Source organism: Halichoerus grypus, chromosome 1 (assembly GCF_964656455.1).
Source record: "Halichoerus grypus chromosome 1, mHalGry1.hap1.1, whole genome shotgun sequence".
Lineage (NCBI taxonomy): Eukaryota > Metazoa > Chordata > Mammalia > Carnivora > Phocidae > Halichoerus > Halichoerus grypus.
In genome coordinates, this window is record NC_135712.1 from 120,204,380 (window position 1) to 120,230,191 (window position 25,812).

Consider the following 25,812-nt stretch of genomic DNA (forward strand, 5'->3'; position numbering starts at 1 on the left):
CCCTAGCTGTCCCCCTGGGATAGGTCCCGAGCTGGCTAGGGAGGAACACAGAGCCAGGGTCTGTGCAAACAACTGATGGCCTGAGCATCCCAGAGCCAGGTGAGAAGAGACGGGGAACCGGCCGGACAGGGTACAGCTGCCTAGAGCAGTGGTTCTCAACCAGGGGTGATTTTGTACCCTTCTCCCAGGCATTCGGCAATGTCTGGAGACATCCTTGTGGGGGGTGCCAACAGGGATCTAGTGGGTAGAAGCCAAGAATGCTGCCAAACATCTTTCAGTACAAGGACAGACCACCACCACCACCCCCAACAGAGAATTATGTGGCCCCCAAATGGCAACAGTACCGTGGTTGAGAAACCCTGGTGGAGAGCAAGCTGGGTGAGAGGGGCTTAAATCCAAGCCTCTCCCTGGGACTGAGCTGTCCCTACCCTGAGGAAGAGGCATCCCTTCCTAACTCAGCCAGATGCAACACAAAGTGAGGACTAACATGAGCCCCAGGCTGGGGCGGGGCGGGGGGGTGGGTGTAGGGAGGAAGCCATGGCAGTGCTAGGGAGGAAGAGAAAAGTACCTGCTGTCACCTAGGCTTTGATTTGTGCAAAAAGCAATTTATAAGAGATATTTCATCTTTAATAGAGGGTCAAAAAGTCAACCCACATGATTATGTCATCTCCTTACTGACAAAGGCAGAGGTTTTAAAGCACTCTGACATACCCACTGGGTGGGAAAGGAAATGTGATCCAAGATCTTCATTGTGAAACTGTTTCTAATAGCAAAGGATTGGAAACAACACAAATGTCCATCAGTGGTGGACAAGCTAGATAAACAATGGAATACCTGCAAAAGAATGACATTTTCAATGTACAGAAATAGAAAGATCTCCAGAATGTATTAAGTGAAAAAAAAAACAAAGTGCAGAGCACTGTGGAGGGCTGCGCGGCCATTAGGTGAAAGGGAAAGGGAAAAAAATCAACGTGTATCTATCGTTGCTTACATTTGCATAAAGCAGGGGATCTCAAACTTCACTGTGCATTAGAACCACCCAGAGGGCCTTTTTAGCCATGCTTCAAACAACATCAACCTCGCTTTTATCTGGGGGAGGGATGTGGAAAGTACCCACTTTCCTTGCCCAGAGTGCAACTGCCCAGCTTTCCTGACCCTGGCCGCCCACCAGCCCGACTGGGCCACGGGCGCAGGGCTTCGGACAAAGGCCAGTAAGTGGCCTCTTTCCTAATCACTCCAGCAAACGCCACGAAACTGTTTCTTAACCCTCAAGGGGCTGCTGAATGTGAGAAGTTCAGGGCGTTGGAAGGAATCCCGCAGGAACCAAAGAGTTCGGGCCAATAAAGCACCCCCCCACCCCCATCTCCTCCTTCCTTGGGAGGCGACCTGAAGGTCTGAATGAAGGTGGCCGAGGGCCAGGGATAAACCTGGCCCTCCAACAACCCCGGTCCCCGCCCCGCCCCCGCGAAGGGGGAGGAGCGACGGCTGCCAGGGAACCTCCCGCGGGCTTTGTGCGCGCCTGAAATCCAGCTGTCGCCGTCCTGCAGAGCCCCCTGCCCCCGGAGGGCGCACATTTCCGGGCCGCCCACCACCCGGATCGCGTCTGGAACCGCTGCGCCCGCAGAGCCCAGAGCTGCTCCTGCCCGCTCCGTGGCCGTCCCGCCCCAATAGCCCCCCGAAATGCCGGTCGACTTCACCGGGTACTGGAAGATGCTGGCCAACGAGAATTTCGAGGAGTACCTGCGCGCCCTCGGTAAGCAGCTGCCCGCGGCGCTCGGCCCCAGGGCGCCCCGCCGGCCAGCGGCTCAGGGACGAGCGGTGGGTTCCCCAGAGCCCTCCCGAGCCCGCCGCCCGCCTGCCTCCGCCGGGGCCAGCCTCCGCTCCCTGCGCCCGTCAGCGAAAGGGCGTCCGCCGCCCGGGCTCCGAGGGTGGCCAGCAGGCTGCCAACTGGGAGGGTGGGTGTTGTTAGAGCTAATTAGTGGTAAATACCTGATAGTGGCTCTAGACGTGGATAACTTCATTAGGAAAGCTGGGTTTAGTTTGCTAGTTTTTGTTTTAAAGAGTCAGTGTAAGGGCAGTAAACTTTGTTGCAAGAAAAAAAGAAGAAAGGGAAAGAAAGAGAAAAAGAAAAAAGAAAGAAAAGAAAAACTGAAAGAAAGAAAGAAAGAAAGAAAGAAAGAAAGAAAGAAAGAAAGAAAGAAAGAAAGAAAGAAAGAAAGAAAGGCACAGAACTGGCTGCTCGATAAGACAGCGCTAAGCGAGCAGGGAACCCCAAAGGTCCTGCCCCCCCTCCCCCCGGGAGGAGCTGGCTCCTGGGGCCCCGCTACCTTGGGGACAGTTCTCTGAATTTTCCTGCCAACTCTCTGCCCCTCTCTTCCCTGGCACCCCCTGCAGATGTCAATGTGGCCTTGCGCAAAATCGCCAACTTGCTGAAGCCAGACAAAGAGATCGTGCAGGATGGCAACCATATGATCATCCGCACGCTGAGCACTTTCAGGAACTATATCATGGACTTCCAGATTGGGAAGGAGTTTGAGGAGGATCTGACGGGCATAGATGACCGCAAATGCATGGTGAGGATTTGCATATACCAGGGCATCTCCTGCCCAGGGGGCCTGACCAAAGGCTGGGCTACTTCATCTGGGAGGGGAGCGAGGGCCCTTGTATTTTAGGGACCAGGGAGCTTCACACTGCCAGCCCACAAAGTTGACAGCACGGACTCATCAAGCATACCGCTCTGTCTAAACAGGATAATAATGGTTATGAAAGCTGCAGTTTGTTGAGTCTCTGCTCAGGCACTGAGCCAGATGCTTTATACGTTCAACTTCACCTAATCCTCACAACAACCTGTGAGGGAGGTTTGAGTATGCCCATTTTACAGATGAGCAAACAGTCTCAAAGAGTAACATGCCCAGAAGAGCACTGTGAGGGAGGGGTTGGGCTGGAACTCCCCACAAGTCTGTTGACTCTGTTCGCCTCTGGCTGTAACAACGGGGCATAATGGACGAAGGAAAGAAGAAACACAGGGAACCCTTTTCAAGTGTAAAACTTTCTAGCTGCTCTAGCATGAAGCCACTCTGGGAAGCAGGGGACATCAGATCTCCCAGAAGCCTCTGACCTGCCCCACCTCGTCCCCAGACTGAGACCTGGCTCCTGGCCATCCCCTGCCCTGCCCTGCCCTGCCCTCCACTGCCCGCTGAGCTGCCTTGAAACTTTGCAGCCAATCCCTACTCAGCGGGTCCGTGCCTCTGCAGCCGGGGCTAGAGGAAGCCTTCCTGCAGGAGGGGGAGGGAAGGCAGCAGCACATCCCCCAGGGCGGGAAGCTGATGACCCGGAGACCCCAATTAGCGTTTCCACAGCAAACTCTGGAAGGTCAGCCCCAAGTCTCCACCAACATTCTCGGGTCACTGGAAGGTCAGGGTGCTCCCGGAATCCCTTTCACAGTCTTGGTTCCAGAGCTAGTGTATGCTCACCCCCAGGCAGCTGCCTTCTCCCCTCCCCCTCCGGCCATTTACCTAAGGTCTGCTGTGTGTCCTACAACCATGCCAGTTATTTTACACACAGCCCAGTGAGGGAGAGATTCAGGACCCCATAATATGCAATGGCCAAGGCTCCGAGAGGGGAAGAGACTTGCAAGAGATGGGATTTGAACCCTAGGCCTTTGGACTTTGAAGCCCATCCTCCTGCTCTCAGCCAGGCGCCTCTCTGCTGGTCGCCTTTGCAGAGCCCGGATGGTGGAAGTTTGCTGCGACTGTGGTTGAAGGGGTGCCAGTGGGTGAGGATAAGGAGCCCCAGGCCTGGACTCCTCACCACCCCCCTTGTTGATTCATCTGACAGGAGTCAGGAGTCAGTGTCTGAGTCTGCTGTTTGGAATGATGGCAGAAGAGGGGGTAGCCAGCAGGGAGTGTCTTTGGAGAAGCCAGTATGATTGTAGAAACCTGTCAGCTTGTGCCTTTAAAGGACCTAAGGCCTCGGAATCCTCGGAGGGGCTCACAGTGGGAAAGGAGAGCAACAGACAGCGTCTGCCTTGGCCAGGTGGGGCCCTGCCTTTCAGATCACTGCCCGGGATCTGCTCCCTGGCCTGCTGCATGCAACTTGCGCTATGAGGACACTCCTTGTCCCCAGCTCACTCTTAGGGTGCTCACAGAGCACATCAGACACCCTTATTTGTTTTGGGTCACTGCAACCTCTGGAATGTGCTGGCTTGTACTTACTTGGCTAATCATCTTCCGTCTTGCATTCCCTGCGTCATCCAATAATGTGTGAAACATGAATTGATCACCTAGTAATACGAGCTGGTGCTCATTAGTGCTGACTATGCAACATGTCGTGTTACCATTTTATTTCAACTCACTATTCATGGTACTGTTTTCAACCTCATTTTACAGATAAGAAAACCAAGGCAGGATTTCTCATTGTGAGACATTGGGGAGGTTAAGTAAGCGGCCAAGGGAGGATTTGCATTTTGTCAGCTCCAGAGTCCCTGCCGTTCCCCACGGCCCTGGACCCGCCGCTTTCCTCCCACGCTCATCGCTACACCAGGCACAGGGACGTGGAGGAGAATGTTGCAATCCCTGATGTCCAGGAGCTCAGAGTCTTTGTGGTGGAGACAGACACACAAACTGTCAGAACGTAGTGTGATCAGGGGTGACAAAGGGAAGTACCCAGAGGAGGGGATCCCAGAAGGACTTCTGGAGGAGGTGACTTCTACACAAGACAAAAGGGATAGAAGGGAGGGTTTCAGACACAAAGGAAGGGGCACATGGCTGCCTTATTTCTCAGCCCAGCAGAAGGACATTAGGACAACCCAGGTGACCAGATCGGGGAGCCCAGCAGCTGGGCAAACCAGATGGGATTGGACTAGGCCTCATGGTCACCTCTGCTGTCGCAGGACTCAGGGCGGCCCCCTCTCAGGTATACGGCACTCACGTACCTTGCTGTTGCTGTTGGGGGGGATGGACGGCCCCCCCTGCTCCGGCCTCCCCTTGGCCCTTCACATTGCAGAGAAGCCCTTCTTCTTGGGGCTGCCAACTGGATGGAGGCCTACAGGGAAGAGCATGGCCAGGGGAGGGTTGTAGGAGAATAGAATTACAGCAACTGTCCGGCTCGAGGCTTGCAAATGCAGAGGAGCTGCCTGCCTAGAGGCCACCTTGGCTGAGGTGTGTGGGGCCCGTGGGGGACTTGGGCAAGGTGGTTGCCAGAGGTAACTTTCACCACTGCCCCTTCTGTTCCACACGATCTGCACCCACCTGCCAGGAGCAGCATCCAGGAGGAGGCCAATCTGTTCTCAGCACCAGGCTGGCTTCATTCTGAGCTTCCTCACAAGGGTCTCGTTTCTCACCTGGGATCATTCGTTCATCTGTTTTGTTCATCCCTTTCTCGGTCCCACAAGCATTTCATGGTGCTTACTCTATCTTGGCAGCCCCTGTGTTACTGAGATGAACTGCACAAGATTCCTGGCCTCATAGAGCTCAGGGCAGCGGGGAGGCCAGCCACGCGGTGATTGCTGTGTGGAGGTCAGCCAGAGGAGGACCCCCTACTGGGTCTGGGAGGTCCGGGAAGGTTCCCACAGGAAGTAGTCTGAACAGCGGCTTAAAGGATAGACAGGAAACAGCCAGGCAAACCGAAAGGGGACAAGAGGAAAGCCAAGGCCAAGGGAAGAGCAGTTGGTAAGTGCTATTTCAGGCCTGTCCCACCCCAGGCTCTGGGTTCAGCCCTGGGGACCCAGAGGCAGCAAGGCCTCCCGGAGCACCCAGGCCCATGGAGGGGCCAGTTGCATCTTCAGGCCATTTTCTTCAGTGAGGGAAGCCCAGGGGGCGGAGGACCACGGTGTGGAGGGGTGAGGAAGCAGTGGTCATCAAAGTTGCCCGGCTGAGGGGGCCTTGAAAGACCAGTAAGAATTAGGGCAGACGTGGAAAAGGGATAGAGCATTCCAGGCCAAGGGAACCATAAGGACAAAGGCCCAGGGGTCAGAAAAGGCCCGGTTGGGAGAGGGTTTCAGCGGGGAGAGAGGGGCAGTCCACAAAGACTGGAGTGCAAGATGTGGCCGACGAAGATGGGAGTGATGAGGACCCAGCAGGGAGCCTAGATGCGGCTCTGACTGGCTACAGGGACCCCTTGCCAGGAGGCGCACAGTCAGACTGACACCCTTCCCCAAAGGGCCCAGGGGCTTGCTGGCTCAGTGACCTCTGGTTCTGCCTCCTTCTGTGTGAACAATGTCTGTGCTCTAGAACTGCGGCCTGCAGATGTGTTTTGTTTGGCCTGCACAATGTTTGAAAAATTTCAGAGCCAGTTGCCAAAGATTGCCAGAGATTGTGAGATTTCATAGAAAAATCCGTATTTCTGGCTGTTCTAACCAACCAAGTCAAGATTGCTGAAAACACTGGGTGCCCATTTCTTCCACCCTGGGTGCTGTGTGGGCCCCCGGGACACTGTCACAGTGCTCCCTTTAGATGAGACATTCTCCAGCTCGCCACAGGCCTCACCCCACCCCGTTACCTGAGGTCAAGCGGCCAGATGTCTTTGTTTGCCCTGTGGGTTCCTTAGAGTGGCGGTTCCCGAAGCTCGGACCTGCAGCAGCGGCACAAGAATTAGGGAGAGACATAAATTCTCTGGCCATAGCCCTGGCCTACTGAATCAGATCCTCTGGCCGTGGGGCCAGCGGTCTGGGGTTCAATGAGCGCGCCCCACGGCTCTGATGCCGCTGAAGCTTTAGAACCACTGCTCTGGAGGAAAGAACCACCTCTGTGTACCTGCATCTCCATAAACAGTGGGAAAACTAGAACGTCAGCTGCAGAGGGCCACGGGCCACTGGTTGGTTGGGTCCAGCCATCTGCCCCTCATGGACATTGCCATCCGTGCCCAGAGCCACCGGGAAGTGGCTCTCCGTTCTCCCGCCAGGCCGAGGGCTGGAGGACGCAAATCTGCGTGGCCGGGATCACACAGCTCACATTTCCCGGTCTGTTCCCGGTCCGTTTGACGTGACCCGCAAGCAGCAGGGGCTGTCATTTTGGTGGAAATGTGTAAGGCCCGGGTGTGGCTTTGCTCTGCGCTGCCTCCTGCACGTCTTTATCCACAGAAAGGAAACCTCCGGCCCGGTCTGCAACCAATATCATGTATTAAATCTAGCCCATGGAGCTTTGGCAGGGTGGGGGAGCCAGAATGAGGAAGGTGCCCCTCAACTTCAGGTAGTTTTCCCCACTCCTGGGCCCGGGAATCCCTTGGAATGAGGACTGATCGGGTTCCTTGTCCCAGCTGTCCCCAGCAGGAGCTGCGTTTGTGGTAGAAGGCAGCCTTGGTCAGCAATCACAGCCGGGAGCCCCACTCCGCGCAGTGGCGACAAAAAAACCATTTGTCATCCCACCGGGGACACTGGGTCAGGCTTGCCCCAGAGGGGGCACCTTTGTTCATATGGGAGCCTGGCGCCTCCTCCTGTTGATGTGGCTTCTTCTTCAGATCCAGCTGTGAACTCAGGATGACCCCTTGCACAGAGCCTCCCTTCCGCTCTCCCAGCCCTCCACCCCTCCGTTGCTTTCTTTGTTTTTATTGTAAAAGGAAAAAAAGAATTCAAATAGCCCAGGAGAGAGTGGACTGCAAAGGAAAGGGTCCCTTCCCCCACTTGGCCTCATTCCCGCTCCCCAGAGGTTATCTCTGCTACTGTGTCTGTGGATCTGTCGGAAATTGTCCTCGAATATAGAAGCTGTCTATCTATTGATCAGTTAAAAAAAAGCGGGGGAGAGAAAGAAATCCACTCCTTGGCGTGTTGTTTTCTCACTCAATGCTACTTCTTGGGCATCTTTCCATATCAGTGTTTATAGATTTTCTGAATTCTCTCTCCTTTAACCATGTGTTTCCTCCACTTCCTGCCCTGACTTCCTTCTTTCCATCCAACCATCCATCCATCCATCCCCCCATGCATCCATCTAATTATATATGGTAATGCATGAAACCCACCAAATTGCTGTTAACACTTTGGTTTAAATTCTTGCCAGCTTTCTGATCCTGTTCTTGACTCATTAATGGTTTTTTTCTGGTTCATATTTTAAAAGAAAACAGATGGCAGAATTAACTCCCTGGGCCACCAAGCTTTGAATGCCCTCAGATTTGGGAGCCTCCTGACTCCTTTCCAAGATGGAAACATGGGGTCTCTTTCATGTCTTCACTAAAGTTCCCTGACCTTTGAAATCGGTGTCAGCAGCATGCTTTTGAGGATTACAAAAAGAAGAATTAAAGCAACCCAAATAAAATGCCCAAAGTAGCTTTCAAGAATCACACTGTTGTGTTAGGTTTTGTTTTTTGTTAGGCAGGAACAAAGGGAAATAACATGCACTAAATCCTTACCAAGCGCCAGGCCTGCACCAGAGATTTTAGCACTTTTCCTCTTTTGGTCTCCACAGCAAATGCTGTTCTGTAAGTGTCTTTGTGCCCATTTTGGTGATGAGTCTCTGAGGCTCAGAGAGGTGAAGAGCCTTTTTAGCCCCGGGTCACCCAGCCAGCTGGTGGCAGAGGAAGGATTCTAACTGGTCTATTTCTAAAGCTCTCTATTACAAGGTGTCCCGCCCAGCTCAGCTGAGGGCCAGCACCTTAGGTCCTTGTGAGCCCAGCACCGCCCGGAGGCGAGCATAGAGTACTGACAAGGCCTGAGGTGTGGAGAGGAGTGCTGGTATTAGAGTCTGGGTTTGAATCCTCCTCCATTACCCAACTGACAGTGACCTTAAATGATTGGACACACTGCCTCTGTCTTCACATCTGTGAAATGGGCATCATGGTTTCTGCTCTGCCTGCTCACAAGGCAAATTCTGAGGACTATGGAGATAGTCCAGGGAACAGCGCCTTGTGAAGCCACGATACTGTGCACAATAAGAGGCCAAAAGCCCCTCCGATGCCCTAGACTGGGGGCAAAGTAATCACTTATGATGGCCAGCTGCCAGTTGGGGCAGCTACCGCTGTTTCTTTTTCTGACCGACATTGCCTGCACGCACCCAAAGAAGCACCTCCCGTTCTGCTGGGAGTTACACCCCCACTCCCCTTGTGGGGTCTGAAGGAGCTGCCAATCACGGTACAGTGTCTCTCGTGGGATGAGCACCTTAAACCAGGGTGATGACAGGTCCCATGACCTGTCACATGATTGTACATGTGACCTCATCTCACCCTTTCCTGGGATTTAATTTAGGGACCCTGGCAGAGAGCTGGGTTCTAGTCCCTCTCAAGTTCATCAGCTGGCGGGATGCAGAGTGCCATGCCATCCCCACGGCTGCATGGAGAAATCCAGCAGGAGGGACAGAGAAGATGAGGCCAGCAGAGAAGCAGAAATGAGAGAGAGAGAGAGAGAGAAACTGCAATGCTGGGGGTTTTGTGGAGCCCCTGACATGAGCCCATCTCCAAGGCTTTCCATGTGCGTGAGCCAGCTAGTGCATTCCCTTTCTTTTGCCTTCAGCTATTTGAACTGGTTTCCCGTCTCTTGCATCTAAAAACATCCTCAGAACTTCTGAGTCCACAGATCGTGGTTTAAGAACCGCATCAATAGTTAGAGCCGTAGTTCTCAAACTTGAGCTGCCCACGCCCCTAGGTTTCCAATTCCGGAGGTCTGGAGTGGACCCAAGAATGGGTTTTTCTGTTGAGTTCCCAGATGATGCTGATGCTGCTGGTTCAAAGACCACGCTTTTGATAACTACTAAGAAAGAAAAATGAGGATGTGGGCTGGCCTGTGCCCAGGATCCTGTGATGTGCTGGTCATGATTCAGCGTAAAAAGCCTGTGCTGGGGCTCCGGGTGTCTGGTTCTGGGGGCTGAATGAGAGCCGAGAGAAGTGGTTCAGTCCCTGCAGATGGAGTCTTCTTGGGGATGCCAAACTTGCAGCGGCCTACGATGGTCTGCGACTGGGCTCCAAGGAGATGACACCAGTGGCGTGTGCAGTGTGCGCAGCAGGGACCGGGAGCGTGTGGGCAAGTATGGGCCGCGACCGAGCACTCAGGAGCTCTGGCTTTGAGATGAACCTGGATTTGAATCTTGGGTCCACCTTCCAGCTGTGTTTCCTCATCTGTAAAAATGAGCCGGGGTAGCAGTACGGATGGGATTGTTATGAAAATTCCGTGTGGTGGCGAATTATTTCATTTTTTCTATTGCTGTGTAACAAACCACTCCAAAACGTAGTGCTCCCAAACTCCAAGCAATAGCAGTGGTTTATTTTGTTCATGAATCTCCAATTTGGGCAGAGCCCAAAGCGGGTGGCTGATCCTTGCTGCATGTCCTGCCAGCAGGGAGCTGGGGGTTCCTGTTCCCTATGGCCTTCACACTCACTGTCTCTTGGCTGCTTGTGCTTCCTCAGATCATGGCAGCTGGGTCCCAAGAATGACAGGACCAAGAGAACAAGGCAAAAGGGTGTGACACTGTGGTGATCTGCCTAGCTTCCAAAGTCATATAGCCACATTTTGCCGTATTCTGTTGGTTAAAGCAGTCACAGGGCCTGGAACCAGAAGACGTGAGTGGGCAGGACACCCCCTCTGCCCTCCCCTCCAGCCATCTGGAGGCTGTAAGCTGAGGGCTGTCTTCCGGGCCCCTTCGCCCCATGGAAGGCTTCTCTGGTAATCGGCCCCTGCAACTCAGGTCCAATTGCCAACCTTTCACATGGGCTTGGGTATTTCTTCATATTTGACTTAGAGTTGATTGAGAACTCTGACAGCAAGCACTGTGCCTGGTTCACAATAGCTTCCTCCCTGGGAAGCATTTTTGTAGCTATCTCTGTTGTACAGATTGAGTTGTGCTAGGGCATGCGTGAACACACACACACACACACACACACCAGCCCTCGCCCTCCAAACAGGAACCCCAGGGCTCTGTCATGCTGCCTGAAATTCCAATACTAGAGCACATTTATTTTGGCTAAATATCCCATGACTTTTCTAGGTGTTTCTTTTTTTTTTTTTTTCTTAATCTTATTTATTTATTTGTCAGAGAGAAAGAGAGCAGAGGCAGAGGGGAGCGGCAGGCAGAGGGAGAGGGAGAAGCAGGCTCCCCACTGAGCAGGGAGACCAATGTGGGGCTCGATCCCGGGACCCTGGAATCATGACCTGAGGCGAAGGCAGACGCTTAACGACTGAGCCACCCAGGCACCCATAGGTGTTTCCTTTAATAAGCAAATACCTTAGAGTGCTAGTTGTCTTTAATACAGGGGTATTAATGAGTCTGTCCTTCCTTGCCCCCTGCCTCCCTTCTTTCTTTCCTGACCTGAGTGTCCAAGGACAGCAGAGGAGACTCTGGGGAAGAGCTGTATAAACAAGATGGACATGGAAGGTGTATAAACCAGGGGTGGAGGATACTCCAGGCTGCAAAAACCCACCTTGACCAGCCTTAACAACATAACTGGCTCTGCACTCAGAAAATGAGGCGGGAGAAATCCTGTCTGCCGGTGCACAACGAGTCAGAAAAATCATCTTGCTCTTTGGCTCAGAGATCCCACTTCTGTGATTATATTCCAGGAGAATCATTCAAAAGAAAGGAAAAAAAGCTACATGTATTTGTACGAAGCTATTTGTTTGTAGCTGTGTGGTAATAAGCCTCACCAACCCACATAGAAGCGCAGGCCACTGTCCAGGGGCCTCCAGGTGGCAGGCTCTGCCCTAGCACTTTACATATATTATTTAATCCCCCAACAATCCTGGAGAGGAGGTGCTACTCTCATTTTACAGACGGGGACCCTCAGCTGCCGCCCAGGGTCACACTGCTGGTTAACCATAACCCTGGGTTTCAACTTCACATCTCTCTGACCCCGACCCTGCGTGGTTGACAGAGCTGACTGCCTCCTGCTGGTGTGGCCAAGTGCCACATAACCACAGGTGGCTAGAGTGACTGTGGCTTCTTAATTCCATAGACCGCTACGTAGCCACATAAATGATCACTGTGACGATAAATGAAAAGTGTTTATGGGCAACCAGTCAACAAGTTCCATAGATTCTGCTTCTTAGCCTCTTTCCTCTTCCCCCTTCCGCCACCCCCACAGCTCTGAATATCTCATGCCAGTAACAATAATAACAATAATAATAATAATAAGCCCCTGTTGAGTTTACTCCTATGCACTAGGCTCAGCATTTTCCATGAATTATTTCTTCACATGGATCTCCCATCCACCATCCTCAATACTTCAGCCCATGCTTCACATTCTAAAAAGGGAATCTGACCAGATCCCTCCCTAGCCTAACCCCCAGGGGCTCCCCAGTGCTGACAGGCCAAGGCCAGAGGGGGCTCAGGCTTTTGAGGACATGGCCATGCTGCCTCTCCAGCTCCATTCACTACCTCACTCCTTATCCTTGTCCCCTCGCCCCCACCACCACCACCACGTGCAGGTGCCTTCACTTGCCATCCACCTTTGCATCTCTCTGCTCACTTCCTTGGGATAAGTCTCCTGCTTCCTCCCCTGGCCGAATAAATACCCATGGTCAAGACCAGCCCGGGCTCAACTGTTCCACCAATCTTGTCCTGACCCCCCATCCCACTGTCCCTCTCTGCAGCCATTGTTCCCAGGGCACCTGTGACCCTTGTTCATGCATTCGAGATGCTAGACAGGGGGCCCACACTTTGCATTTTCAATGCCTAGCACAGAGGGCTCCAGTGTGTTTGTCAAATGAATGTTAAATAAAAATAGCAGGACCTCAAACAATATAAATGGTAGATCCTATCACTGCAAGATCCATTTGCCATTTTATAACGTTTGTTGGGTGTTTCCCATGTGCTAAGAATTCTAGGCACTTTCCATGCGCGAATTCTTTTAATCCTCACAACTCTGTAACAAGATGGCAGAATTCTTCCTATGTTGTACATGGAATGAATGAAAGGCAGAACAGGGATCACTGGTCTGAGATGAGGTAGTTGGTGGAGCCAGAATCTGGATCCTGGCCGTCTGACTCCAGATTGTTGCCAGAGGGGAGTGGCATCCTTGTTCTGTTACGAGTCACAGCTCTGGAAGAATTTCTCTGTGAGGCTTTTGAGATCTCACAGGCAGTGACCCCAGTGAAGTAGTGGTGTCATGGGATGGAACTGTCAGGGGCAGAGGAGCGGGGTCTGCTTTGCATCTCGTTCCCCTCCGTGGTGGAGGCTGGCCACGGCCCAACTCCCTCTGAGGCAGGGCCTGGCGGTGGGACTGAGTCATAACAGGTTTGGAGTCCCATCTATGCCACTTACAAACTGGGTGGCCTTAAACAAGTTATTTCACCTCTCCGTGTCTCTCCTTGTCTGTTAAATGGGGATAATTATAAAGTCAGGAATACCTACTACTTCATGGTGAGGATTAGAGGCGGGAAAGTCTGCAATCGTCTAGTCCATCAGTAGGAGCTGGTACTATTAATTCTCTCCTCCTGTAAACTTTGTCCTCCAGAAGACAAACTCTGGAGGTGGCGACATGCGTGGGAAGGACACCTGGCCATCCAGAGAAGAGCTAGCAGAGTTACGTGAGCGGAGGCGGGCCTGCAAGGGCATGTGCCTCTTCACGGTCATAGGGAACCCGGCTCAGTTCCACATGAGCCCCGTGACCTTCTCCAGCCCCATTTCCCTCCTCCCCATCCAGAACGTTGGCCTCGCCTTGACACTCATTTGACAAACACATTGGAGCCCTCTGTGCTAGGCATTGGACATGCAAAGTGTGGGCTCCCCCTTTCTAGCATCTCAGATGCAAGGCCAGCCGCAGAGGGAACTATTGTCTGTGTCCGACACTGAAATGGGTCCTTGCAACCCCTTGTGTCATTTCATCCTGTTGGCTCTTGCTCTGTGGCAGGACTCACCAGCCCCGCTTTGCAGATGAAGACATGCAGGCTCAGAAGGTGGGGTACACTGCTCAGGGTCTCCCTGCTGGAAAGATATAGGGATGGATTGGGGCTCAGGCCTGCATCTCTCCAAGGCTGTCATCGGGCCCCCCGAATGCCCAGCTCAGGCAGGCAAGCCATGGTCCCCTGGTGGGGCCAGCCCCAGCCCCACAGCCTGCCAGGCACTGTCTGGCAGCAAAAGCATCCGTGGCAGCAAGATGCTCATGTGGGAACAGTGGGCAGGCCGTGGGTTCAGAGTTGGGCCGAAGTGGGTTGAAACCATGACTGTACTCTTCCTGGCTAGTGTGGCCCTGGGCATGATGACTAAGTGCTCCAGGACTCAGAAGCACACCGTGGCTAACCCATTTCTATAAGGCTAATCTATGGAAGAATAAACAGCTACATTGCCTGGGATAGTTTGTCTAAAAAAAAAAAAAAGTATTCATTGCCCGAAAAATTATAAGAGTGCCCCTAGAATGTTTTCTGCCACTTGTTCATTCATTCTACAACTGGTAATATGCATTTTCTCTGCTGTAGATTCCCAGGTGGGGGTTGGTATCCTGCAGTGAATAAAAGGATCCCAGACCCCAAAGAGCTCTCAGTCGAGAGATCCTGACCTGCTGACGACTCCTCCTCAGTTACTGAGCTAGCATCTCTTATCTTGTGGGAGCTGTTTGTTTCTGTTTGCCTTGAAAGATAAAAAGTAGAAGAAGAAAAAAAAAAAGAAAAGAAAGATAAAAAGTAGAAACCAGAGGCTGTTGTGAAAGGGATGAAACCTTGGTGGACTCTGCCCTGCGTAGCCCCTATGAGCACTCTCTGGCAGGATGGCTCCTCCCTTACCCCGTGACAGGCCCCCCCCCCCCCCCCGCCTCCAGGGTGGACTTGATAATAAGCTGAGTCCTTGCCCTGGCTCAAGTAGCAGGCCTCTCTGCCTGCCAGATAAGCAAACATCCCGATTGCACCAGGTCTGGCTGGTTGAGGCCACAAAGATGGAAAGTGCAGGAAAGGAGAGGTTGAGTCATCTCCCCAGTAAATTCTGGGGTTAGAGGTGCAGGGTCAGGTTCCATGGGGAGGGTCATGCCGAGAGAGTCCAGCTGGGCAAAGCTCATTTAGAAGCCTCCCTCATGCAGCCCCTGGCCTCCCTACAATGTCCAGGCTGTTCGCTCTGCCTGGGATGCCCTCATTCCTCTTTTCCAATTTCTACTTCTTAACCTAACTCTCATGGGGTTTTCCGGTGTCAATTCCAGCATTACTTCCAGCATTAATTACCTCCTCCTGGAAGCCTTCCCTAATAGACCTCAGTCCCTATTTCAGAGACTGATGCGATGCCTTTCCGCTTCCACAACTACCATCACCTGCCTCTACCCAGCACTTGCCATTCTGCTGGAATTCTCTGCTTGTCTTCTTCTCTCATAGTCTGTGTGCTTTTGAGAGTAGGGTCCTTGCCTCACCTGCCTCTTTTTCCAGCACGCAAGGCTAGTGTGCAGGTGTCGAACCCACAATTGGAAATGTTTCCTTGCACAGAACCATGCTGGAGAATCCTGCTCATTCAAGAATCCTCTGAGATCAGGTAGCTACAGAGCACAGTAGCCGAGAACATGGACTCTGGAGTCAAATCTCATCTCCCTACTGTATGGCTGGGTGACCTGAAAGCCTCAGTCTCCACATCTGTAGGATGGGAGAAATGTAACTGCTCCAGAAAGAAATATATCTGCTCCAGAAAGATACCCCATGCTGTGTTTAATACCCTGCCCAGCACGTAGTGAGTATTCAGCACATGTTGTTAGGGGAATGATGGTGATGGTGACAATGACAGTGATGCTCTTACTTCCACCAGGAAGCCTTCCCTGCCCCTCCCGGCTGGGTTGGGTACCCACCACACAGCCCAACACAGAACACAGTGGTGTTGATGCCAGTTTCCCTGTCTGCCATCCCCCCAGGCTGACCTGCTCCGTGGCACGGCTGGGCTCCAGCCCAGCCTTCGGGTCCCTAGATTGGGACCCTCGGTACTGGGTCCCTGGATTGACTGAGCACAGTTCCACATGAGCCCTGTGACCTCCCCCAGCCCCGTTTCCCTCCTCCCCATCCAGAACGTTGGCCTCATAGGACCTTGAGCTCTCTGAGGGCTTCTTGTTTTAAAACTGATCCTGGGTACTTTCCGGAATGTTTAAGGAATTTTAAAAATGACATGTCAAGATTAGTCTTAACATCTTAGCATTTTGTTTGTCCTAAGAATTGTTACCATTTGTCATTAGCTCCTTCGTGGCATCAGCATTGCATTCTTTCATGCCCACAAAGGCCTTGTTGTAGCTTTACTGGTTTGTAGTAGTTGCTTTTAACAGCTTTTAGGTCTCTAATTACTCGCTCACATTTTAAGGCCTTATTAATTTAGTTTTAATCTGCTTTGAGAGAGAATTGGCTTCCCCCACAGCCCCCGAATGTGCTGATTTTAGATAATTGCCAGCCTCCTAGGAGTGGGTCAGGAGAAGAGTGAGTACATCGCTCACCCAGTCTCGCTTCATGGGCAGCGAGTGGACTTCTCCGCCAGAAAGAACTGGATCCAAGTGATGGCTCAGCCCATAACCCCTAGGAGACTTAGGCTCGTTGCCTAACGAAGTCTAATACTAAGTCTAATTTTTATCAGCTCTCAAGCTTAAAGGTCAAGTGAAACAGAAGTACCGGGCACTTGGCAGGTTCTCTGTTACCTTCCCTGACCTTCTCATCTGCTCACTCATTTAACACAGGCACCAGAGGCTGAGAACCTTCTTATTGTCCCAGGAACCCTCAAAGGGTGAAGCACACTTTAAAATCAAACTCCAGGAGGAATGGCCAATTTGCATCTTTTAGCAACTCACATCACGTACAGGAAGTGTCTAGTCACTGTCTGGTTTTTGCGTCCCCCACCCCTTCCAAAATTTCAAGAGCACAGGCTTTGGAGTCAGACCTGGGTCAGTCCTGGCTCGGGCTTTTGCACACATGGCTGCCTCCCTTCTGACCTGGCTCTGGAACCACAGAGACAGTAAGATTCAGCCCCAGCCATCTCCAGGGGGTGGGTCCATAAGCACAGGGCTTGCTGGAGCTGCGTGGGCAGGTGGGGAGGGTTCCGTGATCGAGCCTCCCCCTGCTCACTGGAACGGGTGTTTGGGGCATGTAGGAGTTTTAACAACTGTCACACATCCCTGGAAGGCAGGCTGAGTCCCACTCTTTGTAGACCATGACAGGTCACTGCCAAGAGATGCGTCCATGCAGTGGGAATGGTCTGTCACTCCCAGTACAGGTCATCTGCATGGGGCAAGGGGGCCTCGGGACCCCTGGGCCGTGCTTCCTAAGGCTGCCTGGTTTTCTGTGTCACTGGTCCCCATGCAGCAGCACCAGCTGGGGTTTCTAAGTGGTCAGGGGAGCTGGATAATGGCTTTTGAAGTGACAGTTTCCCTTGTCAGGGTGAGGCAAAGCTGTCTTCATTCATCTGTAGGTGCATGTCTTTCTGGGAAAGCTGCTGACAAGGCCAAAGTGTTAGAGGTTATTTGTTTTTAATAGAAAAGATAGACCGACTTCACTTTACAACCCGCCGCCCTGGACTCCAGCCCTTTTGCAGACCTGCAGGTCTCTGCGGTGAGGATTACTTAGGAAAGGAACTGAAGGGGCGCCTGGGTGGCTCAGTCGTTAAGCGTCTGCCTTCAGCTCAGGTCATGATCCCAGGGTCCTGGGATCAGGCCCCACATCAGGCTCCTTGCTCAGCGGAGAGCCTGCTTCTCCCTCTGCCTGCTGCTCCCCCCCTGTGCTCTCTCTCTCTTTCTCTCTCTGAGACAAAGAAATAAATAAAATCTTAAAAAAAAAAAAAGGAAAGGAACTGAAGGTGGCCAGACTCCTCCTTGTCCTTGGAATTGTCTGGGCTTCGTTTCCAGGGTGAGTCCCAGAGCCCATGGTGGGGGTGGGGGCAGCATTGCCTATCCTCGTGGTTTGTGCCTTGTCCACCTCAGTCCCCACAGGCATATGCCTTCCCATGCCACTTGGAAAGCATCAGGAACATTCTCTTGCCTCGAATTCCCCCATTAGGCTCTGGTTAAATGGATTAAGCAGCAGTGAGTGTCTGACCTGGGAAACTGGGTTGAATGCCCTCTTAAAGACCCTTTCAGACATGGCATTCACAGGGCAAGCGAATCCTTGTCCCAGATGTTCCTGCTCCTGGCCCAGCGAAGGTGGCTGGCTCTTACTGCAGAAGGAGGTCACAGGGCGAGTTCTTAGGTGCTGGGGAAGGTTGTCATCAGGGGTTATCACAAGAAAACAAGGGACCGTTGTTTCTTACCCGGTCTCCTTCCAACATTACTTCTTTCCTTATTTCCCCTCATCTCTTCTTAGGTCATCCTCCCCGACTCCCCGACTCCCCACCCCTCTTTTCTGTTCTTAGGACAAATCTGATCCTCTGGGGGAGTGGCTGGTTTATGCCCACAGGATACAAAGCTTAAAAAGAAAAATCCATTCCCACTGAAAGTGAACATAGAGAGCCAAGTGGGAGAACTAAATCACCTTTTTGGAGCCATCACTGCTATCAGGGGGAAGTCTCCAAATGGATCTTCTGCTGAAACAAAAACTAATTAGGTTTTAGGGACGTGGACATTGCAGTGCTCCGGGGCGCCCAGCTCAGCAGGCAGCCCCTGCAAAGTCTCCTCTTGGGTCTGGGTCCAAGGCTCCCGGAAGGGAAGGAGCTTCTGAAACATTTAACCATGCTGAATAGCCAATCCATCGCTCCCTCACAAACCTCCAACTTCAAACAAAAGCCTTTTAGTTATGGTTCAACTTGGACCAGAAAATCCCCTCCCGATCTAAACTCTGGATGCCTTGGTTACCATGACCTAGTGCCTCATATGCCAGCCCTGTGCATTTTCTGTATTTTTTCTCTCATCCTCAGCACACCTTAGGAAAGTAGGTCTCTTGGTTGTCTAATGCCACATAGCAAAGCACCCCAAACCTAGTAACTGAAAAGGGCAACCATGCATTCCCATGATTCTGTGGGTTGATTGGGCAGTTCTGCATGTAGCTAAGGCTCGGCTGGGGTGCGTCAGTTCTCATGAGGTAACCTCTCTCTTGTCCTCCAGGCTTCTCCCCCTGGCCTTTCTCCCCAGTAGAATAGGCTGGCCTTCCTCAAAGCACAGTAACTCAGTTCCCAGAGGGGAGGGTCCTGAGAGACCAAGCCCCCAGCGTTCACGTGTTTATAAAGGCGCTGCATGCATCGTGTCCCATTGGCCAAAGCAAACCAAACGGCCAAGGCCAGGGTCACTGTGGGAGGGGACTTCACAAGGGTGTGAATATGTGATTCACTGGGGGCTACCCACGGAACAGTCGGCCACAATACATAACATTAATCCCTCTTTCGTAGATGAGGGCACTGAAGCTCAGAGAGGTGACTCCCATTGCCCAGAGTCTTTCCTCATAGCTAGGGACAGAAGTCCCAGGTCTGTTGACTCCAAGGAACATGCTCTTTGCTGACAGTACTGGGTCAACCTGATACAGGTGGAGGGAGTACCATGAGAGGGGGCAGGTACCAGGAGCCCAGCGTAGATGATGGCTGACCTTCCAGCCCTCTTTAACCTGGAGGACAGCCTGGCAGTTTCCCCGGTCCACAGGGTGAGTGCCCTCCCTGATGGTTCCACCCAGCAGATCAGAGCCACGGGGCTGTGTGTGGGGACAGGCAGCGCTAGCAGGCATTGGAAACATGCTGCAGGCCACAGTCCCAGTTTGTAGCCTCACACTGTGGCCCCATCTACCCCCCAGCCTTGTTCCTGCCTCTCCTTAAGCCCGGGACAGCTTTTACAGCACTAGCTTGCTTGTCTTTACTCACTGTGTTTGGAATGCCTTCCCACTTAAAAAAAACAAAAACAAAAACAAAAAAACTAGTTAATATTTCCTGTGAGAATGAGGAGCTCTCCCAGGCACCATGGCCACTATGCTTCCCCTAATCCCAGTGCCAACCACACTGGGCTGTAAGCACCTGGCACTTCTCTGTCTGCCCTTTAGGACCCATCTCTGGCTCCCAGCAACCACACCCAACAGTGGTTGGACTGAACCGAAAGGTGCTCTCCTGGGGGGCGGCTCAGAGTCTCAGCATAATGCCCAAGTGTACCTGCAGGCCCCAGAGTCTTCAGCAGATATCTCCAGGTACCCTGCCCTAGGCTGGGAAACATGGGGCACGGAGTCATGCAAGGCTCATGTTCCAGCCCAAATTCTTTCCTTGTTAGCTGGGCGACCCTGAGAAAGTCACTTAGCATCTCTGAGTTCAGCCTCAGAGACTATTCTCGTCTCTGTTCTGTCTAACTCACCCAAGGTCAGAGTCAATAGGAACTTGAGGTTGAGAAAGTGCCTTTGGAAACTGCCATAGCATTTGTGCGTTAGGGATCCTTCTTTTAAAGGGGCCTGATTGGTAGGGCTCTAAGAAAGGGTTCTCTATACCCAAAGATCCTTCCACCCACTCCTTATATCCCTCCATCTCTCAGGATGCCTGAAATTCTGCTATCCATCATTCTTTTGGTAAGGTATTTTATTATTTATATCCAAATGGTCCCCATTAAAAGATGTCAAATGATCTAGAAAGGGTAACATGTTAGTTCAGGAGAAAAGCCTGCCTTACCATTAATGAACATCACTTTCAAGCTTCATGCCCTGACATTGGTGTTGGAAGGTAAACAGGTGTGAGCTTTCTGGGGATCAAGTTGGCAATACTTATCAAAAGCCTTAAAAATATGCATACTCTTTAATGCAACAATTCTTCCTCTGTAAATTTATTCTAAGAACATGATGTGTTCAGGGGCGCCTGGTGGCTCAGTTAGTTAAACATCCGACTCTTGATTTCGGTTCAGATCATGATCTCAGGGTCGTGGGATCGAGCACCATGTGGGGCTCTGCTGGGCGTGGAACCTGCTTGGGAGTCTCTCTCTCTCTCTCTCCTTCACCCTCTGCCCCTCCTGCCTAACAAAAAGAACATGATGTATTCAAAACTGTGTATACCAGGCAGTCTTATTTATAATAGCACAGAATAATAACTAAGAATACAGAATGAGCTAAATAATAGTATGCATATACAATGAAATACTAGCGAGCTTAGCCTCCTGGTCCTGTGACCAGTGCACAGTCACATGGGCCACAACGCACAGAAGGGCCCCTCAGTTCGTTTAATGCTCTGCTGTCACCATCTTAAAATTCCGAATCATTTTTTTTCAAAGGAGCCCCTCATCTTCATTTTGTGCTGGGCGCCACAAGTTATGTAGCCATTTCCTGAATATTACGTAACAATTAAAATAATGCTTAGGCAGAATGTTTATTGAAGGGGAAAATTGCTTCTATTAAATGAAGAAACTAGGGTACAAAACCATAAATGATGTAATCCTAATTTTTTAAAAACAGAAATATATATATGCATTAATAGAACAAGAGAGTGGACATAAATACATCAAAATGGTAGAGTAATTATCTCTGAGGAAGCAAGGTTACAGGTGTTCTTCTTATTCCTGTGCTCTTCTTTGAGCGTTTCTTGCATTTTCCAGCACAGAGGGCATGAATATGCTTATTGACTGTAATATATCTGGCAGAAGCAGAAGTGTGTATATTGTAACTGGGAACCAGCAATCCTCTCCTGGCCTCTGATCTGAGTCTGGAGCCCTTAGTATGCAGAGTAGACTTCTGGATAAACAAAGAGGAGTTCAGTCGACAAGGAAGCCAAATACTCTGACAAGCTCCTTGAAGTCGAGGAATGTCTGATCTCTCAGCCCCCACGTCCCTCTGCAGGCCTGGCACGGACAAGGCATGCAGAGAATGGGCATCTTGTCTCGTGGCTTGACTCATTAGTGGTCTCTGCCTGCGACACACCTCATCCAACATCCACTTCGTTACGTTCTGATTTGGAAGTGGGACCTTCTGTCTTGGGGCTGGACATGTGCCCTGAGTGATCTCTAGACCCCGGAAAGCAACGTCCCGGCCCCAAGTCCTCCTGTGCTGCTTCTCCCTCAGGGAAACAGGCTCCAGGACCAGAGGTCAGACTGATTCCTGCGCAGAGCTGGCTCCACCTGGCGCGATGTGTTCCATCGCAGGCTGCATCCCGACAGCAGAGGGCACCAGTCATCAGCAGGCCCTGGAGGGAGACTAGGGCTTGGGAGAAGGAGGCCGCCGTCCTCCTATAGGGAGTGCCCCCACTCACTGCATACTTCCCCTTCTCTCCTGAATCCTGACTGTCCGAACATGCCCGGGAACACAAGGACCCTGGAACCTTACCTCTGTAAAGCTAAGCCCTCTGAGTTAATGGCCTCTGGCCCCCTCCTGTGACAGGGGGGAACATGGGGGCCCAGAGAAGGGGTGGACTTGGCTAGAGCCACACAGTGAACAGGGGCAAATGGAGTCCTAACTGCTACAGTGGGGAGGCAGGGCTTATAACATGGAACTGCCACATAGGGGAAGGCTGTTCCAGGGGAGGTGGGTAGCTGCAAAGATGGGGCGTGCCCTCTGGACCTGCACATAGGTCCCAGTCCAGACCATGAGTTCCTGGACTGTCTCACCTCTGAATTCCAACTCCTAAGCCCTGTATTTCTGAGTGAGCCCTTGCCACTCCAATAAGACTGTGAAGTCTCCCATGGACATAGGCTGAGCCCTGTGGCTTCCCTCCTCCTGCTGTCTGCCTTCCCTTCAGCATGCCCAGCAGTTGGGCAGGGCACAGAGTGCTCAGGGAGGATGAGAGGGCTCGAGGGTGGGGAGCAGGATGGCAGTGAGCACCAGCCGGGCAGTGGAAGCTTCCCCCTTGTTCTCCCAAGGTTCCCTGGAACCCACCTGAGGAGCTTCCAGAGCATGCCTGATGCTGCCGCATCTCTGTGTCTTCATCTTATGGTGATCCACTGAAAACCCCTCTCCCCCCGTGTCTCCTTTCTTCTGCTTCAGCTCCATTCTCCTCTCCTTCAAGGTCCAGCCCTGTTGCTTCCTCCTCCCAGAGCTTCCCCTTCTCTGACTCTCTGCTGGGATCCCACAGCATCTGGTCTGTAACTCTGGTGACACCGGGCACCTAGGAAAGCAGTGTAGTCTAAGTGGCGAGGAGGGCTTCAGAGCCCCACAGATCTGTGTTCTGACCTGACTCTGTCATTGGCCACCTGGGTGAACTTGGCCAGTCCCTTAACCCGCTCTGTAAAACAGAGAAGCTAATCCATGCTCCAACGGACAGTCATGAGGATTTGGAGACAGCACAGAGAGCACCTGGAAGAGCTGTCATTGTACCTCCAGCTGGTTATTTACATCTCAGGTCATTCTCCATGACGTGGAAAGCTCTTGAAGGGCAGGGTTCGAGTCTTTTAGGTGTCCTAACCCTGCAAAGGTTGAAACAATGGAAGGGAGGGAGGGAAGAAGGAAAGGTCTGGGAACGGGCAGGGCACTCTGAGAAGTCAACCTCACCTGCAAGATGCAGGCTGATAGCCCTCTCCCTGCCCACCTGCTGCGCGCCCAGCCTCCAAAGCCCCTCCTCCCTTCCCAGCCCCCTACTCAGCCTCAGCTCTGAGATTCCCCCCCGCCCAATGGCCTTTTCTCTCCTAATTTCCCCTTTAGGTGAAATCTAGGAAGGTTTTTATAAATTTTAAAACTGATTTGCATACTGTAATAAGAGCACATGGTGGACAGAGTTAGGCTGCAAATTTTCTGTAATGAAATTGACTTGAGCGCATCCTGGGTTATCAAGGTTGGGGCTGCCCCTCCCCCAGCCCCTAGGGGCTGCTTGCTCAAGGCTGACCACCCTGTTCTTTTGCTTGGCAGACCACGGTGAGCTGGGACGGGGACAAACTCGAGTGTGTGCAGAAAGGTGAAAAGGAGGGACGTGGCTGGACCCAGTGGATTGAGGGTGACGAGCTGCACCTGGTAGGTTGCTGGTGTGTGGGATGGTAGGGGGCAGAGCTGGGCCCAGAGACTCTGGTCACTGTTGAGGTCCAATGGACTTTGGAAGAATGCCCTGTGGCTGGGCCTTGGTTCTGCTCTGAAGCTTCTCTTCTAAGGGCCTGGAGAAGATGCTTGAGTGACTTTAAAAACCAAGGGATGTGTTTTCAAGGTCTAGGCTGACTCAGTTGTCCAGCCAGAGGCAGGAGGTGAGGAGGTGCATCAGACATGGAGCTAAGCTCTTTTGCATTCCATGTCTCTTTCTGTTCTCTCAGCAGCCCCATGGGCCAGGTACTATTAGGGTTCCTATTTTGGAGATGGGGACACAGAGGCTTACATCCAAGTTACACAGCTAGAAACCGGAAGAACTGAAATTTGCTCCCAAACAATGTCTGTGTTCACCATGCCAAGTTGTGGCAGGCTAGAACCAAGGAGAATTCTTTAAGCTTCTCTAAGACATGATCTCAACACTCTAGGTCAGGGGAGAACAGGCCTTTCTCAGTTCAGGTGTGGGCCTCCAGCCTGGGAACTCTGGTCAAAGCCACTTCTACTCCACCCGTTGTCTGGGAGAAGCACACACAAATCTAGAGTAACAGTCTTAGCCCCTGGAGGGCTAAAATAACACATGTCCTTTGAAAGGAGACCTCCCATCACTCCTGCCCCTTTGGAACTCCCCAGCTACCTTCCTTCCGAGAAGAAAAAAAAAACCTTGTCCGGGTGACCTGGCTTCAACTCCTGACTCACTGGGTGCCTTTGAGTAAGTGCCTTCCTTCCCTCAGCCTCATCTGGAAAATGCCATCCTGCCACATGGGGGTTCTGCAAAGACCAGAGTCTGTAAGAGCCCTGGGATGTGTGAGTGCTGGGAGGAGGCAGGAGGGCATGACTTTCAGAGGCAGCTTGGGCTAAGGCGGAGAGCCTGGGCTGCAGTGCCTGACCTTGCGCCCGTCTTCTCCCCGGGCCTCTATTTCCTCAACTGCAGAGCAATGAGGGAAGGTGATGGGATCTCCACTGGCTCTTTCCGCTCAGTAGTTCTGTGGCTCAATGCCAGAAGTTGCAAACTGAGGGCCTCGGGCCTCTTATTTGGCCATCAGTGAGCTTCAAACTTCTTTATGCAACAATTTAAAAATTAGGAGATGTCACATAAATATTCAGATTTCCAGCCTCCTTCAAACAAAACAAAACACTTGCAAGGTGTGGTAACACTGTGCTGTCATTCCTCCTGGCATCTCTGCGGGGGCTGCCCTGTAGGCAGGGCATGGGTCTTCTGGGCTGCATTTTAGTACTACCTGGGAGCTTTTACTAATAGCTGTTCCAGTGCTCCATCCACTGAGACACTGATACAACTGGTCTAGCCTGGGACCCAGGCATTTTTCAAATTCCCCAGGTACTCCAACATGCAGCTGAAGCTGGAGTCTCCGTGCTAATTTCCAGCCTTGGCCTGTGACAACCTACTGTGTCCCCTGGGGGCCAAGCCATGCGTCTGGGCCTGATTTCTTCCAGGCCTGGGCACAGACTCTGTCCTGGGCTCAGGCCTGAGGCCCTAAAGCCTTTCGGCCCCTTGAGCATAGTAAGGGAAGGGGAGGCATCAGAAGGTCCTGTTGGCCAGGTTTGAGCTATATCTGTTTCCCAGCCAGCTCTGCCTACAGGGCATAGCAGAGCCCCATCTCCACCGATCCGGTTCAGCTGACTTTCCAAGGAATTGGTTAGTTCCAACCAACTCTTGAGGAAAAATAACAGACATGGAGTATTTTCCAAGTTCCTGCCCCTGCATGCACTGAGCCCCAAGTGTGACCTTGCTCCGGCCAGTGACAAGCATCTGCTTTTGTTTCAGGAGATGAGAGTGCAGGGTGTGGTCTGCAAGCAAGTATTCAAGAAGGTGCAGTGAAGCCTGGGCAGACCTGGAGCTCGAGGAATGAGCAGCGTGGACGTGTGGGCCAGTATCCCCTTCTTTGCGCAGCATGGGCCGAAATGTCCAGCCGTCCCCAGGCATCTGTTAGCAGAGGCTCTTTCTTGGTTTTGTCTCTTTTCTTTTCCTTAAAACAAAGCCATCACAATAAAAGTGATTTCTCCCCAAGACATCTGTCTTGAAGAAGCTTCCAAACCCTCCTGTGTTCACTTTTTCTCTG

At 52.1% G+C, this 25,812-nt stretch overlaps 1 protein-coding gene across 1 annotated transcript; it reads left to right on the plus strand.

Moving 5' to 3' along the window:
- Positions 1-1,468: 1,468 nt before the first annotated feature.
- RBP1 (retinol binding protein 1) lies at positions 1,469-25,760 on the plus strand. Its single transcript, XM_036092282.2, has 4 exons — positions 1,469-1,753; positions 2,395-2,573; positions 23,570-23,671; positions 25,518-25,760. The coding sequence occupies exons 1-4, from the start codon at positions 1,681-1,683 to the stop codon at positions 25,569-25,571; spliced, it is 408 nt and encodes a 135-aa protein (XP_035948175.1). The 5' UTR covers positions 1,469-1,680; the 3' UTR covers positions 25,572-25,760.
- Positions 25,761-25,812: the final 52 nt, after the last annotated feature.